The sequence below is a fragment of the Clytia hemisphaerica genome, unplaced genomic scaffold (assembly GCF_902728285.1).
Source record: "Clytia hemisphaerica strain Z4C2 unplaced genomic scaffold, Clytia hemisphaerica genome assembly, whole genome shotgun sequence".
NCBI lineage: Eukaryota > Metazoa > Cnidaria > Hydrozoa > Leptothecata > Clytiidae > Clytia > Clytia hemisphaerica.
Genome location: NW_027104215.1, coordinates 245,532 through 262,726, shown reverse-complemented (window position 1 = coordinate 262,726; position 17,195 = coordinate 245,532). Strand labels below are relative to the sequence as shown.

Sequence of the window (17,195 nt, the reverse complement as noted above, 5' to 3'; positions counted from 1 at the left end):
TCACCATCTACAACCTCGACCGAAAGTGACTGTACCACCCCTACGTATTCATTCCTCTTTGTGGAAACAATAAATGCGAAGTAGACACTTTCTCTATGTGACAGAGAAAAAAAAGCTTATTGGCTTATAAGGCCTTGAATGTTTCAAATGCTAAAAAATGGATTTTAGAGTATCAGACTAAAGACATAAAGTTTTCGGCAGCATAGACTTTTAAAGAAGAGAGATAATTTTACTAAATATAGCAAAGTAAAAAAAAATTATTTGATGTAAAATCTCCGCAGAAAGCTGAACGAGTAAAAACATACCAGATACAGTGACAAAATTGATAAAAGCCTTAAGGGTATTGTATCAGAACGTGAAATTTGAAAGTAACGATCGAACCATGGCATTTCTACGAAGATTTCACATCTTGCTAAATTTACAATAACTATGTACAGAGGGTAATATGATTATAATTTTCCAGTACTATAATTAATAAAATGGACATAATATTCTCCAACCTGTTACACCATTAGTGGATGGGATAAAAAGCACGTAAAAATTTTTGGTCAATCTTACCGTAGGGAATGGCTTAGCTTTTTCGTTCCCAGGGAAACCAAGAAAACTTTTCTACTGACTTTTTACAGGGGAAATAGTTGTTAGGCGGTCAGTCTCAAGGCCGTTGCGATTTGTCTACGCATTTGTACGTGGTAAAAAAAATATGCCGGTATGCCCGTAAAATCAGAAAGACGGAAGGATCCCAGAAATGCCCAAGAGATGTTTCCCCGGGAGTGGGAAAGTTTAGCCACCCTATGGTAATGAAAATCATTGGTAGATGTTTTAGGGAATACCATTCATTCAATGGATTCATTATCTCTCGAACAGGAAAGGGTTACCAGAAAGAATTCAAGTTATGGTTAGCTCAAGTTAAAAGAGAAACAGAATAGTCTGTAAGATTTCTTCAGACAATAAAACGACAATAAAATCGTTCAAGTTAAGATTGGCGTTTTTTTTGGTCAGCGATCACGTTCAAAATAAAATGATATTCAACAAATTCATGATATTCAAGACGTAATGTTTTTTACGGAAAAAGCCGAAATAGCCAGATGGTTTGCCGCTAGTTTCATTGTTTTAACTCAAAGTTAGTATTTTTTGGGTGCTCCAATATAAAACCCTACGTCATGATAATCAACAATTGCTAAACTAATTGGTGTCAATGATATAACTTTAGAGCGAATAAAATAACATTTAAAACATCGCCTTCAAGAAAAAACGAACCAACTAAAAATCATAGAGTTTATATTATAAAAAAACTATTAAAAATGCTATTATACGTAGGTACACAAACAATCAGTTTCCTTCACACACAACGTTGTTTCAACGTTTATCTAACATTATATGGACGTTATGAACATTAGATAAACGTTGAAACAACGTTGTGTGTCAGCTGCATTGTTCTCCTTCATAACGTTATCACTGCAATTCTTGATATGCGTAGATCATCTTTATAACGGAAACACCCGAAAAAGCCGGGATTTGATTCATCTCTGTTATTAAAACACGGTGGTCTAAATCCGGCTTTTTTTGGGTGCTCCCATTAGAAATTATGACGTCACCTCGCTTTACTCATATCAAGAATACAATACGTTTTACCGCAAACCATGATTCCTTCTTTGTAACACTGTCCAAAAGCAAATCTATCAGGAGTATGCAAGAAACTTCAAAATTAGTCCCATACGAACTATTGAAGCAGATCAAAAGGGTTCTCCTTGTAGAGTGCCAGCTCTAATACTGGCCAACTCGAATCACCTTTGCGTAGGGAAACCATAACTCACCTAACACTGAGGGATGCACTAATCTACAAAAAGCTTTCGAATGTTTCCTTTGGTATTAATATTCTAGATGTGGTCAGTTGGTATAGAATGATATATATTACTGCAAAGAAAACTACTTTTTGAATACGTTTTCATTATTATAGATTGTTGTCCCTTCTTCTCACGTTTCAATAGGTATGTTTGAATTTTGCATGTAAAACGCACTGATCGGGTTGTGTTGGCATGATGCTGAAATTTAAAAAGATGCAAAAAAGTTTCAATAATCAAGTTCATTATTTACATTTTCTAACCTACTTTGTAAAACTACTTTAATTTTTTCAGAAATAGATGTTTATCTACTACCTAAGAGATCAAAACCCTTAGATCATTTCCCGACAGGTATCCACTTATAGGGCTACATAAACTCCAGGGCATAAACAAGAACCTAGATAATCATAAAACTAGCAGAGTTTGATTAATTGTTGTCCTAATCATCGCAAAATACCGAGAGGCCACCAACCGAAATGGATTGCCCTCATTTGACGTCAATGCAATGACTTTTTTCAAGCAAAAAAATTAACTGACAACTTTCTGCCCACTTTTAACCTATTCTAACAATTAGAATAGACAGGACAGAAAGTCAGTCGTCTAAAAGAAAATATAATTTTGGTCCTCCGCAAGTCGAGCATAATGGAAAAATATCTCACAAGCTTTGATGTGTTGTGTTTTCTTCAACATTCGTGATAATTCACTTGGATCAGAACCTGACATACATTGGATCTCTTGATCGTACGCTTGTACCTAAACATGAAAAATGCAATTTGAATCAGAAAAGGCTTTTTTTATTTTTCAAAAATTCGTCTGGTATGGAAGAACTTTAAACACTAATAATGCAAAGGATACTTGACACCTGTAGGTATTTAGGTAAAGGTTTTTAAGTTTGTGACAGTGCGCTGTAAGGCTCAAAAGTAAAATATTTGTCCACTAATTGGTGGATAATCTTAAAGATGTCATATTCCGATGAATTCGACAGCTTACTTTAGTAGTAAGTTCAGGGTATTTCATAGCATACACATACAGTAGAGTCTCTTTAACTCGAACGTCTATAACTTGAATGTCTCTTTAACTCGAGCAAGTCTTCTAGTCTCTTCAAGTTACAATCCATTTTAAACCTTACTCCATAACTCGAAATTTCCTTAACTCGAATAAATTTGTGTTCAAGTTACGGAGACTCCGCCGTGTTTTACTCCCGAAAGTCTTTTCACATTTCTCAAGTGTTTTTTTCTTCATTTTTAGGCTTAAAAATGCTTACCTTAGCAGCAAGTTCAGGGTATTTCATGGCATATGAGTGTAGAACATGGTTTTCATTGATCAAGCATGATAATTCTTGTTCACTACCCATAGCATGTGAATCGTACTGCCACAACAAGTAATTTGTCTCGATCATTAACCCGCAACACATGATAAAGATAAGCTAGAAATAAATAAGGCAAAATTTGTAATCTTTAAAAAAATTATCTATATTTTGAGAGACCCTTAGAATGAGTGCTACTTAGTGTGCAATTAGTTCGAAACGAAAGAAGAGTAGTTTTGGGACTATTTGAGACACAATACAGACAGAACTCTTAACCCAAAAATCAAATTAAGGATTTTTCAAAGTAAAAGAGATACAAGCTTACCTCTTCTAGTTCTTTGTTGCTTGAAATGGGTTGTCCATCACCCTGCATATCTTCGTTCAAGTTGTCAACCATACTGGCGGAAGCTTCAAGTTGTTCTTGAATTTCAAGTTGTTGTTCTTTCAAATCTAGCGGGATTGCACCTTCAATCTGTATGCTGTATTTCATGTTTCGAATGTAAATGTAATTACTGATGATTCCCTCAGCCAGTGTGAAAAGGGGATTCCTATGTTTCAAGGGAATCTCTTCGAACATTTCACGCATAGCTTTGTATTCACCATCCTCAATTCGTTGGTCACGGCAGACATTCAAAAGTTGTTTGAGCGTGAATCCCCACCAGAAATACAACGATTGATAATGTAAGGAGACTGGGTCGATTTGCTCGCTGACTGGACCAGTTCCCAGGCTCTCCAGATAGGAAATAGCACGCTGACGAAGTTCAATTTTACCTTCGTTGGGATAAAAGGTGTCAGGTACGATGATTCGTTTCAAAGCTTTACTCAGTAAGTGTTCTTGGAATTGTACAAAAACAATTTGTAGGAGGTCATCTACAAAGAAAAGAGAATTTTTTTTACAGAATCTGTTAAAATAATAACTTGGTACTGAGATTTAACGGTCAAGACTTTCAATTTTATGCCAGGAAAATATTTTTAAGGAAAGAAACTAGCCTAGTATTCTAAGCCAGATTAATTCAGTCAGTAATTCAGTAAAATCTAATGGTTTTTCAAGTCAAACTTAAAATCCGTACATCATAAAATATCATTAAAGCGCCGATAATGCTATATTGTCGTAAGCCGTATCGTAGCCTTGTAAAAACTGGCTTGGTTAACCAGGCTAGAAAGAAACCAGGCAAAATAATATATTAGAATTTTATGTGGAAAATCTAAACCAGTTTTTTTCCTGAAAATTCTCTCCGTCAAATAATCAAGATATTTTTGGAAACCATCTACAAAAGTTAAGTCATTCTAAGGCTGAATATGAAATTGAACTGAAAGAAAATGCTACAATTTGTTTCTCAAAATAACCTATAATTGGAAAAATAATTCAGCTCATTTTGAAGCGAGCAATAAAGCGTGCGTTTGAATTTCTGAAATGAAATCGACTTACTTGCATCGAGCTTGGATTCGTCATCTAGAAGACAAATAGAGAGAGAAAAATGATTAGTTTGTTGAAAGGACTAGGTTCAAAGCTTCTTTGCGGAAGAAGAGAAAAGCTAGCAGGGACTTTAGCCTATGTTTGAACCTAATGTTGAACTTTTATCGTTTAATTTGACCTACAGTTGTTGACACTCTCTAATTCGATTTCCAAGGAGAATTGGATCGAATAATAAAGCGTATGGAATAGTAGAGCGTCGTTTATAAGAGTTTCTTGCTGACGGTAGCTATCAATATCGAATAATAGAGCGCATCGTATAGTAGAATGTCGAACTAGAGAGCGTCAACTGTATTTTCAAGACATAATCTCAATTCAAAATTTTTTAACTTTTGAAATTCAACACATTATAAAACAAACATTAAAAAATTACCTGTTGCATTGAACACAGTTCCACGATTGATGTCCCATATGGAGCTGACGAAGAATGCATAGCCTCTGTTCTCAAAGATCCAGTCTACAGCAAACACACCGTCTTTACTGGCCAGAGAAGCGTGGTGAGCACAGGCTAAGAAGTAGTACTAAAATAAAGAAATTATGGCTATAGTTTTCTTTCAACCCATTCATAAAGAGAATGTAGTGCAGTGGTAGAGCATCCGGCTACAGTTCGCAAGGTTGTGGGTTCAACCCCCAGCCGGGTCATATTGATATTAAAGATTCCCAAAATGGTACTTGATGCCTCTCTGCTTGATGCTCAGCAATTAAGAGAAGAATCTAGGGTAAGTGAAGAAATCAAGGGAGAAAGAGTGGCGCCCTCCCCTACCTTCGGGTAGATAGCTATCGAAAGAGGAGCCTTCGGGTCGCCTCCGACTAAGGTCGCAGACTTACTTATAAAGAGAATTAATTTCAATTATTTAATACAAACAAGCTCTCCTCACCTCAGGGAAGGGAGCAAGCCATGTCCACAAGCGTTCTCTCATATGGACGACGGCGGTGGCATATAGCGTACACAATGCTTCCTTATCATTGGAAACTTCAGCCGCATAAATAGCGTTCATGATGTAACACGCTGACTCCATGTAAGTGCTTGACGAGTCTATGAAAGATATATAAGAAAGACACAGTATTAAAAAAAGGTCGAACTTTTTTCTTGTAATACATTTGAAACTGAAGCTCGATGAAAGGGGATTGTTGGGCTCGAGTTTGCTTTGATGGAATGTCTTCAGCTTGTCTGAATTATTTCAAGTCATCTGGCTTTGGTCAACTCTGGCAATCTTTGTCCAATGGTTAATAACCTTGTGAAATTACTCAGTAAATGATGGGATAAAAAAAACAAAAGTCGAGAATTTTTAGTGCTTTCAAGTGGATAACAACAACGTGTGCACTCTTCCTTGCTGCCAAGTGGTTTTAACATGGTAACAAAGAGGAGTGCGCACTGTAAGCTCATAGATGTTAAAAAAAATATTCAAAGGATCTTTGGATGGACATGATACATTTGGTAGCTTGGTTTGAATTAAAAAGGAAAAGATAATAATCTAACCTTTCAACGCAATCTCGTGTAATTTCTTGTACGCTTTAGCGGACAACTTGGCCGCAAATTGTCGCTGCTCTTTCTCATTGCGACAAGACACGGCAGCAGGTAAGATGGAATTTCCAATACTTTCAAGAGCTGTTAAGATACCAAGCTGATACAACATGTGACAAACACATTTCCATGCGAAGCTGGCTAACATTCCGTGGAAAGTTTTTGGACAACTGTTCCCAATAACGAACAATGCGATACGTAGTGAACTCTTAGCGTCGTGGTAGTCACCCTGTTGAAACAGAAATAAAGATCGAATTTTTTTATAAATATCCAAATTTAGTTCACAACCATTAGCGTGGTGGGTGATCGAAATTGTGACAAGCTGGAAAGTTAATTTTTCAAAGTTGGTATTTCTTGCTTAAAAAAATATCTTTGGAAAAGTTACGTGAGCGATGTCAACACGAAATACTTTTCCTTTTTGAAGCTGAAAACTGGTAAATGTAGGATGTAAAAATGTAAAGGAACCGAAATTAGCAATCAGAGGCCCAAAATAAGGAACCAAGTTGCCCCCTACCACCTATGCACCATGCATCTGTTCATAACCTTCATCCTTTAGAGAAGCTGTTAGAGAGGCAACTTTTCCGGATATACGCTAATCACAAGTAAATATTACCTTGTTGATTCTCTTTTGAGCTTTCCTGAACTGGCTTCGGAAACATTGCGTCAATTTGGAATTCTTTTCACATCTGGGATTACCACGTAATAACATAACCATTAGAATGAAGAGAGAGGAGAAAACATTGACCAGTGTGGAGAATAGCGAGAATCCTGGTGATGCATCTTGTTCACCACGAACGCCAAGTAAATGCCTGGAACTGAAGACTGGTGCTGGAAATGGCGGAAATAGATATTCATCAGTATAAGATAAAAAGTTCCAAATGAGCTTTAAGACTCGCAGCGCAATGGACTGTGTTCGAATCCCAAGCATTGCCAGGCAGTGGTACTTGAAATATTGAAAGTAATCTATTTAGCATGGTCAGAAATTGAAAAGATAAATATACCAAGGAGAGTTGAAACTCTTCGATGGGAAAATTTTCCATTCAGAACGCGTGACCAGCGCGGTTTCCATACAAACGCCAGATTGAAAAAACGTCATTTTAATGCGGTGCAAATCCTAAGGCTTCACTTTTTCTTGATTGAGAAAGGTTGAAGATTCCTCTCTAGCTATTCGGACCTTAAACTCAATGGTTAGGTCTTAGTATTAATGTATTCATGATATGCACCAATGGAGAGTCTTCTGAGAACTTTTAGAAATTTCCACCCAATACGTCACTTAAACAATAGAAAAAGTGACGTATTGTGTGGAACAAAAACAGAAAAATTGCATAATTTCGTGAAGTCATTGCAGTGGTGCATCACGACTTACCATTCACTGTGTCACCTTTACCACCGGCGAACAAAGACAACGGGTTGAAAATCAAGAAAGCGAACAGCGCAAAACAAGTCATGACTTTGGCCCCATCCTTGGCACTCTGTCTTTGGAACGGCGACGCATAATGGTCCTGGTTGACCTCGGGTTCAATGCTTTTGTTGGTAGCATCGGAGGCGGAGGATGTGTTTTCAGAGGTTGTCGTGCAATCATCGGATACACTGGAATCACTACTTGAACTTGATATACACATTTGTGACTGGGATAAGATACCAATATTTCGGACTGTAGATGAAATAAAACAACAGTGTTATACAAGTGTCAAAAGTTCATCAGCTACTATGGCGCAGTCCATTTTACTCTGTAGGAAATAGGGCTTTTATTTGAAAATAGAAAAGAAAGAGATAAACCTGTTGTCACGTTATGACTTAATTCACGAAAATCAAAAATTAATCAAAATCAAAAATTGAAATCGAAAAGTAAATTAGTTTTTCAAACGGTTTCCACCGACCCCATAATTAATTTTCAAGAAATTAATTCGTTTGTATCAGTATTAACATCCTTTTCAAAAGTTTTCCGTCCTGGATATTCTTAACCCCTGGTATAATGGTAGCCGAGAGTATAAATAAACGAAATACAAGAAGACTCACGTTCATCAAAAACACCTTTCATTTTATCGAATCGTCTTCTCAAAGTGTCGTTTTGTTTCTTTAAACGCTTGATTTCTTCAATAGCAGCTTGCAAAATGGAATTTTTTGTCGCCTAAGAGAGATTTAAGGGAGAATGGAAATTAGCCCCTTCAAACTGTTTTTATCCTGAAAACTCTGTACTTGCTAGTGTTTATTTTAAAGGCAGAAGCTGTTGGAAAAATATTTTGCTTATTCGCAAAAGTTTCTTTCACTAAAGAAAATCTCTTTTGGTTCCTCACATTAACAAATTGGTTAGAATTTTTAGTAATTCCATAGATTACGTCATGAACAGCATTTACTTTGTTTTCGTAGTAATGTTATAATATGAAAACCTATCCCCAAAGAATTGCGTTTATGAAATTCAATAGTCAAATTCAATAGACCTTCAAAAATACTTCAAGTTAGATAATCACATTAGGGATCGTTTCAAAACGAGGCAAGACCTCGTGTTGGTGAATATAAGAATCACAGACAATATCTGTTAACTTTGATTACCTTTTTATCGTCACTGCCCGGTAACATAATTTTCAACTCATTCAAAGAGTCTGTGATCTTCATCCGGTATCGTTTCTCAATGATCACGTGCTCAACACGTGATTTTTTCGCTTCAGCTACTTTTGCCGCTCGCTTCGCTTCTTTCTTAGCTTTATTATGAGCTTTCGAATGGACATGATGGTGAGGCGAGTGATGGTGATGCGTTTTATGTTGTTTTTCAATGGAAATTTTTGATGTATTGAGACTAGTGTTGGAAGCAACTGAAGGAGTAGTTGCGGTGACCAACCTTGGTAGAGGAGGGAGGGAGCTTTGTGAAACACTTTGTGGTGTTCGGTTGCTGGTTGTCATTTGGATAAGGTTGGTGTCTACAGTTGATGGAGGCTAGAAAAAATATGATAAGATTTATTTATCAATAAGAAAAGAAACGAAATATAACTAGTAAGTCCACTCACAACCATCTTTCCAACGAGCAGAACATTGCTACCTTTTTGGAAGTCGGATCAGAAGTAATTTTTATAAAAGCTAAGTGTTTGTTTGCTAGTTATAATTATATAAATGGTGAAGATCAGAGATACCTCAAGAAAAGGAAGTGTTGAAAGTACTAACTAGATTATTATTTTTTTAATTATTATCATACAATTATAATTTATAAATGGAAGCACCTGATTCTTATTCTAAAAAGGTCCATTTTATATGTTGAAAAAAAATTATTATAAATTTGTTTACCTGTATTGTTGTTTTAGGAGGTGCCACTGTTTTTGTTTGTCTTAAAAGAGCTTCTAAACTTTCAGCAGAGACAGGAATCTCTTTTAGAGCTCCAGGAATCATGATGTTGTCTTGTGGTGCACAGAGGGCTTGAACTTTATTCTCCATTTTAACATCTTCTGATGAACTGGTTATTTTTCTTTTGCCTGGCTTAGTGTTGGCTTTAGGAAAAACACGTTGTATTTTTTCTTTCTTGTCTTGAAGAGAATGGATGATTGTGTTTTTGGTTTGAGTGATGTTGTTCTTTGTTTGTGTCAGCATTTTACGGAGCTGGCTGTCATTCTTTGATCCGTTGATTGTTTGATCAATCAGATGACTATTGTGTTGTTGGGCTAAGAAGTTATTCACTTGTTGTTGTTGAAGATTTCGTTGTAATTCTAGTTGACTGGCTTGTTGGCTAGTTTGCTGGGTCAAATGCTGTTGTAGGGCAGTTTGATGATTTGTTAAGGAAGTCTGCTGATTTGATAATGAAGTTTGTTGATTTGGTACTGGAGAATGTTGATTTGGTATTGGAGATGGTAAGGCAGTTTGTTGAGCTTGACCTTGTTGAACTTGTTGTTGCTGTTGTTGAATCAAAGCTTGTTGAACCTGTTGTTGAATAAGTTTCAACAACATTTGTGGGGAGATTTGATTCCCATCTAACGAAGTAGGTTGTTGTCCTCTATTCATTAAAAGATCATTTAAGTTTGGTTCATCAGTGATAGGGCTTGGATAATCATAACAACTCAACGTTTCAGGAGACAGGATTGGAGAGTCAGCAAACTCACTTGGTATGCCACTATCAACGCTAGTTGTAGATGGTGAATACTGATTACCATAAGGGCTGGCTGATGAGAATGGTGGTGAATATTGACCAGCCAAACTTGAGTTGGAATCACTGATTATACTTTGATGATCAAAACTTTCAACGCTACCAAAAACCATGTTTGGGTTGGTCATGTGCATGTTAGCTCCACTCACTACCTCCCCATTTTCAATGTCTGCTAGCAATTTCTGGAAAGTTTTATCCTCTTGCAGCATGTCTGAAAAGTATAAAGAAAGTAGAAAATTACTTATTTTAAAACATATTAACGAGACTATAATATAGTAAGTAGGTCAAGGTTTCCTTTTGTATAAACAAAATACTAGTCTTGCATTTGGCAATCTTTGGGGAGGCTAGTTTGGTATGGTTCGGTTCAGAACTCGGGACCCAATAGAAAGATTGAAAGACTTCTCTAAGTCCTAGATTACTGGTAAACCTATACAATATATACATCTAGCTATAAAATAAACCAGGATGAAATCTTCTATCTATCTCTATCTATATTTTAAGTATTTTAAGAGGTCCTAAGACCCATTATCCATACATACAAGCTGATTGTAAAATAATTGCTTGAAACAAGGGAATGCTATCCTAGGTATCAAAACAATTGGTAAAAATAAATTTTATTAATAAATTATGTAGAGATAATAAAATGTTAATAAAGTCTAAAGGTTCTGACGCACAAAAAAAAAGAAACTCAATCTTTACTTACTACTAATATCAGGGTCAGTGAAATTTTCCAACGAGGAATCATTGGGCCAATCTTCCGTATCCATTGCATCCATTTCCATTTCGATTTTTCCTTCTAATTTGTATTTTATTTTTATTTGGGTATCATTTTCAAAACATTGATTGCTATGTCATATTAATTGCAGATGTCTAAAATAGTAATAAGTATAATACAAATTTAAGGTCCGAAAGCCATAAAAAGTTTGAAGCAAGGATGGGGAAAACTGAATTGACAGAATGAAAAACTAGACTATGAAAAAGACTTTGCCATCTATTCATTTCATTTGAAAATTACATCATTTAGCCAAAGAATAGCGTTTTGCAAGTGAGTTGTTTGGTAAAAAGAATCGCCCTGACTGGTGATTTATGCTAGAAAAGTAGAAAAACAAAGTGAGATGTTTGTGAGAGATGTTCTGAATGACCTTTCCTTGTATATTTGAGAGTACTGGTCACCTAAACATAAACAATCAAATAAAAGGTCCGACAATTAAAGATGAGGAAAAAGCATAAACCCTAGGATCACAGATTGAAACAAAGAAAATCAAGACTATAATTATAAAGTGCACTCACAAACATCAATTTGTCAGATGTAACAAAATCAAATATGTCACTGTCATAATTTTACAATCAAGCAAAAGATTTTCCATCAAGAATCTTGTAAAAATTCATACAACTTTCATTGAAATGATCTGTGGGTCAACAATCAACCTACACAATACAAACAACATAACCCCAATCTTCAAAGGAGGAGACCAAGGAGAAGCATCCAACTAACGACTAGTTTCTCTAACATCCCATCTAACCAAAATATTTGAGAAAATTGTTAGGAAATCGATCATCCAACACTAAGATGAAAACAATCTTTTCAATTCTTCTCAGCATGGTTTTAGAAAGGGGAGATCTTGTTTGAGCCAACTTCTTACACATTTTTATAGTGTCTTGAAAGAACTGGAGGATGGCATCCTTGTTGACTTGATTTACATATTGACTTCAGTAAAGCTTTCGATAAAGTGGACCACGTCATTTTAATCAATAAACTTAAAGCAGATGGGGTAAATGAAAAACTTCTGACATGGATCAAGTCTTTCCTAACCAAACACAAACAAGTAGCTGTAGTTGATGTTGAAACCTCTGAAGCAACCAGTCAGGAACAAGTGCAAATTAGGATACCTGCCGAATTTCAAAATGGTAGCCGTATAGAAGGAAGGGGCCTGGTGATTTTTGCGCGAAAAAGCTTTCGCGTATGCTAGTTAGCACATTTTGAGTGGTTTTGGGCTTTAGTTTTGCATTCCGCCAGCCAAACTCGATGAAATTCAGTACACAATCTCATTTGCTTATTATTTACATCTTGGAAGTGGTAAGATGGCGCGGATGTCTCTGGTCGGTGAAAAATACAGGGTTTTTTGTTTTTAGTATCCTAATTAGGATGTTGATTGCTATTTTGGATACTTTTTTGTATCCAATTTAAGATACTCTCCTAAGTAGGAGAGATTGCCGAAGGTATCCTAATTTGCACTTGTTCTTGACTGGCAACTGATACAATTTCTGGTGTCCCTCAAGGCTCAGTTTTGGGCCCATTGAAAATGTGGAGTATTCTTAACACTGTCAAGCTTTGCAGATGACACAAGAATGAAAAAAGCTATCCAGAACCTGCTAGACACCTTCAAGCTTCAAGAAGATTTAAACTGAGTCCACAAATGGGCATAATGATAGGCCTTAGGCAAGGCCCAATTGATTGTTTGGTTCGTGTCCTAGAAGCTTTGAAAAATGGGTCGGTCGGTCGGTCGGTAACTAAAATTGGAACCTTTTTTTCACTTTCCCACCAAAAACCTCAATTTTTGAAATTCCTCAAGCAATCATGCAATCTTGGAATCCAGCCGCGAATGTAAAGAAATAGCCTAAAGCCCGGGTTACACCTGGACATTTTCTGTGTGCGAAGTGGATGTTGTTTATAGAAAAATCAAAGCAGTCAGTTAAAAAAGAACCGCAGAGGTAGTTGTTATCATGTGAAAAGGAGGAGAATTTTTCCGACTCAAAGTGACACCTTTTCTCAAAAATTTAGAGTCGGTCGGAGGACACTGCTGTTATGGTGTCCATTCCAGCCAAGCCATATTTTATCATTCTACAGAAATCCCCGCTTGAAAAATCAAAACATTGATAAGTGGTCGAGTTTACTAAACTTTGCCGAATTAAAACGCGGGAAAATATCATATGACATATGACCACGGCTTCCGTTTAGTCCGATCATGATTCTGATCACGTGATATAGCTTGATGTTTTGACTTTTTTAAACCAATGAAATCATTTGTTTATACCGCACTAAAGGCCTTTCTAGATTACCACGCAAAAAAAACCGGGGGTCAACATGAACTTTAAAGCCTGCTGCGGGAAAGGGAAATGGTTTTGAAGAACCAAATATATACAGAAAGGTTTTAATATTATCCAAATATCAGGAAAACAAGTGACATTTACATGGTTGATCTTTATAAAGTTTGATCTGACGGTTTGTTGTAAAGAATGTTGACCCCCGTGTTGGTTTTATAACCTATATTTTTGGATTTGTGAGAAGACAAATGTTATTGTAAAAAAAAGTCATTTGGAAGTGTAATCATACCCTTTCCAGGGAATTGGACCAACATTTTTTAAGTCAGAATTCATTGCCAGTAGTAATGCCGCAGCGTGGTTTGAAACCTTGTTGTAGGCCTGGTGGAAAATGGATTTATTTCTGAATGTAAACATTACTGCAGCTAGAATATTTCCTTTATTTTGACAAACAAAAGGTTCAAGGTTTGTTTACTTTTTATTTTACTGCATTTCTCTGTCTTACAGTTAGGGAAACCATCCAGGATCCTGCCATTCTATAAGCCACCAAAAACTAAATGACACTTGTAAACTTAAGTTTCTTACCATTTTCCATCGAAAACAACCAAAAACATTGCTACTTCCCAAAGCCGGAGATCAAAACAAATTATCTTCCAAGATTATGGCGCCCTTTTGGATCTATTGTTAAGGCCATCTAAAATGGTGGAAAGAGTTGCGGAAAGACAAAGGCGCTCGCTGCGTCGAGGGTGGTAACGCCAAAACGCCCAATATGATCTTCCAACAGAAGGCGAGTTAGTTGCCGCGCAAGTTACGTCATGCACTCCACCGCAGCGCATAACGAAGCTTGTTTAAATGAATATCATTAATTATAAGAATATCTTATGTGCTTACTTTCAGTAAACTTTGAGTTCTTCATTGAAGATGAAGAAGGTAAGAAGATAAAAAATGCGCTGGATAATTTTCATTGTAACAGTTTGATCAATCATCGCTGAAAGTTTGAAAAAGTTTTTCCGACGCAAAAGAAATTGTCAGCCAATTAAAAGCACAGTGTGCTTATACTTACTATGTTTGCTACATCGTCTAGGCTAAAAAACGTGCGAAAAGACACGAACGCCATTTTTTATTGAGTGACGTTATGATTTTTCTGATTGCGGCTGCGTACAGGAACTCGCCAAATGTTCCTAACTGTCTTATTCTGCTGTAGTAGGCAAATGAAAACTCCTGATTTTTTGTTTTTGTCAGTGCTCGCTCGGCAGCCATTTTGAATTTTTTTTTTTCAACGTCTGTACTCGGCAATTTCGTGACCTCTACACTACAGAATCGACGATTTTGCCTGAGCACAAGTGTTTCAACCGGTATTCCAACGAAGCCATATTTTGGTTTGTACAGAAATTTCGCTCACTCAAATCTAAACAACAAAATGGTCAATCTCACTAAAGCTAAACATTGCGGCCACGGCATTTCCCTGGATAAAAATTCTGGTCACGTGACCATCCGTGATTTTAGACCAATGAAAACGCTTCATTTCCCCGGATTAAAGTTGTGTCTACACTAACGCGCGGGAATTTGTTAGAAAACGAGAGAAAAAACCGGGGGTCAAATTAAATATTTCTCCCTTCTTGCGGCAAACATAAAAGACTTTAAGAGGCCATTTATTTAAGAAAGGGGTGTTATATCATATATAAATTATGTAAGTAAGTGATATTTTAAGTAAGAAGTTCATTAACAATTTTATTTTGAAGTTTGTTTTTAAAAACAAAACCCCCGTGCTCTATGATAATCTCATTTTCTTAACTTATGGACCCATTTGGAAGTCTTTGTAATACAGATCATCTGGCAGTGTAGTTGCAGCCTATACAAGAATTGGAATCTAAAGTCTGAAGTCGTAACTCCTTGCCAGTGAACCCGCAGAGAAATTTTTAGTTGGCAGACACTGACTTAAGGTTGGTTTGGAAATCGTTTTATTTTGAAATGTAATCTTCACTTTAGATGAATACCTTTATTTATTTGGATTCATGAAAAGTTCAAGGTTTGTTTACTTTTTATTTCAAATTATTTCATTGATTTATTGAGCTGGCAATGTAGCTGATTGAAAAACGAAGATTTTTGATAGTTATCAGCGTGGGCTTGGCCGCCATTTTGAATTTCGATTTTTTTTCTCCTGTACTCGGCAATTTAGAGGTTGTTCGTAATACGCGATTTGGCTTACGTGTAACACTTGTGGACATGTTCATTAAAAAAGGCAAGTTTTTGAGGTTTCTGTGACATTTGAAGTCTATGTTACAAGATTATCCATTTTAGTGGTTTACCATTTCTTATCAAAGGTCATATTATTCTGATGGTTAAGGTGAAATGTTCTTCTTGGATAATTTGGTAACAGAATTTTTTCCCCTTTAAAAGAACAAAAGATATGTTAGTTTGAACTTTTTACAGTGCTGGATAATGATGTAACACCAACTTTTTCAGTTAAGCTGGATAATGATTTCTAGATCTACTAAGCAGCTTAACCTATAGATATCTTGAGTTATAGAACTTATTTAGGGTATAATAGATATCATTTTGACACGAAAAGTTTGTTGAAATACCCACTGGATAATGATGTAACACAGCTTAAAGGTCACAATATGCTGTTTCATAATATCCAGATATTATCAAAAAACATTTCATTTGAGTTAAAACCTGATGTTTTTATTGTACCTAATGTTTTTAAATTAATTAGCAGAGTAAGGAGTACTGTTTGGTAAGAATTGGATAATAATGTAACATTTTCAAAAGCTACCTTGAAAAAGCTTGCATAATTAACTGTCATTCATACCTCTTCACATGTCTCACCATATCTATAATACTTTTAAAAGCTCATAGGTTTCCTTCAGAGAGAAGTTTTTAAAAGTAGAAACCTTAAGTTTCGCAAAAGAAAAGGTACAAAAAATTGATATAATAGGCACTTTTTGGATAATTTTGTAACGTGATGGGTGAAAAATTAGCAAGAGGAACGCGATATGATAAAACTTCGTTAAATTTTCACTTTTATCACTAGCTGCTTGTTACTTTGTTATCCAAATAGTACTAATTTAAGAATGGGCTTTCAGAATTTATAGTACAATTTATAATTCTCTAATGTTATTCATAATTTTATATTACTAGTATATATTTCGTATCGTTTTCTCACCATAGTGTTTGAGTGGAAGTTCTGTTTTCTTTTATCTATGCAGATCTATGTTATCATGTTATCCAGACCATGTCCCATTAATAAAAATCAAAAATTTGAAAGCACTTATATCTGTTTAATATTTGTATATGCTTTAAATGATAGCAAACCTAAATTTCTAGTTTTTGCAACCAAAAGTGCTAGTAATGATAGGTGACAGTTTTGTTACAAATTATCCAAAAAGCCCCAATTAATGAAAATGTTAGCGTCATTTAGGGATTTCAATATCTTATATTCCTTGTTTATTATATAATGTTCAAGTTTTGACTTTCTATGCTCTATAATATTGAAGTTATTGAAAGATTATGATTTTCTGACTATGTTACTTCATTATCCCATATCTTTGTTACCATTCAACAAAACCTGTCCGAATAACAACAGGTGATAGTTAACATACTAAGCTTTGAAAATTTAAATCAATTTTCATGCATTCTTCAAAAAGTCATTTTCCAGGTCAAGGTGAATTAAACAGTTACATTATTATCCATTCTTGGTAAACTAACAACAAAAAGTGAAATTTTGTCCTTTCAGGGGCTTTGTTGCCATGTTACCTAATTATCCAGCAAATTTCATAGACTTTGAGACAATATTTATTGATTTATTAACAAAAAACGATTTTTCCAACTTTTTGACATGTCACAGGACTTGCCTTTTTTAATGAACATGTCCT

At 35.6% G+C, this 17,195-nt stretch overlaps 1 protein-coding gene across 1 annotated transcript; it reads right to left on the bottom strand.

Annotated features, from left to right (window-relative positions):
• Positions 1 to 388: 388 nt before the first annotated feature.
• On the bottom strand, positions 389 to 11,167 carry LOC136815721 (sterol regulatory element-binding protein 2-like). Its single transcript, XM_067072166.1, has 14 exons — positions 10,979 to 11,167; positions 9,426 to 10,486; positions 8,700 to 9,080; positions 8,166 to 8,277; positions 7,513 to 7,800; positions 6,760 to 6,974; positions 6,102 to 6,375; positions 5,500 to 5,657; positions 4,995 to 5,142; positions 4,577 to 4,600; positions 3,473 to 4,017; positions 3,106 to 3,267; positions 2,501 to 2,594; positions 389 to 2,042 (listed from the first exon to the last, which is right to left on the bottom strand). Exons 1-14 carry the CDS (start codon positions 11,055 to 11,057, stop codon positions 1,975 to 1,977), a joined length of 3,609 nt encoding a protein of 1,202 aa, XP_066928267.1. The 5' UTR covers positions 11,058 to 11,167; the 3' UTR covers positions 389 to 1,974.
• Between the last annotated feature and the right edge of the window lie 6,028 nt (positions 11,168 to 17,195).

Bases quoted from the DNA above. Each gene is read 5' to 3' on its own strand.
- LOC136815721 (XM_067072166.1), bottom strand. From the start codon at position 11,057: ATGGAAATGGATGCAATGGATACGGAAGATTGGCCCAATGATTCCTCG. The intron at 9,081-9,425 runs GTAAACAAATTT...TATTTTTTCTAG, and splicing joins CTCCTAAAACAACAATACAG to CCTCCATCAACTGTAGACAC. The intron at 4,018-4,576 runs GTAAGTCGATTT...TTTTCTTTGTAG, and splicing joins CGAATCCAAGCTCGATGCAA to ATGACCTCCTACAAATTGTT.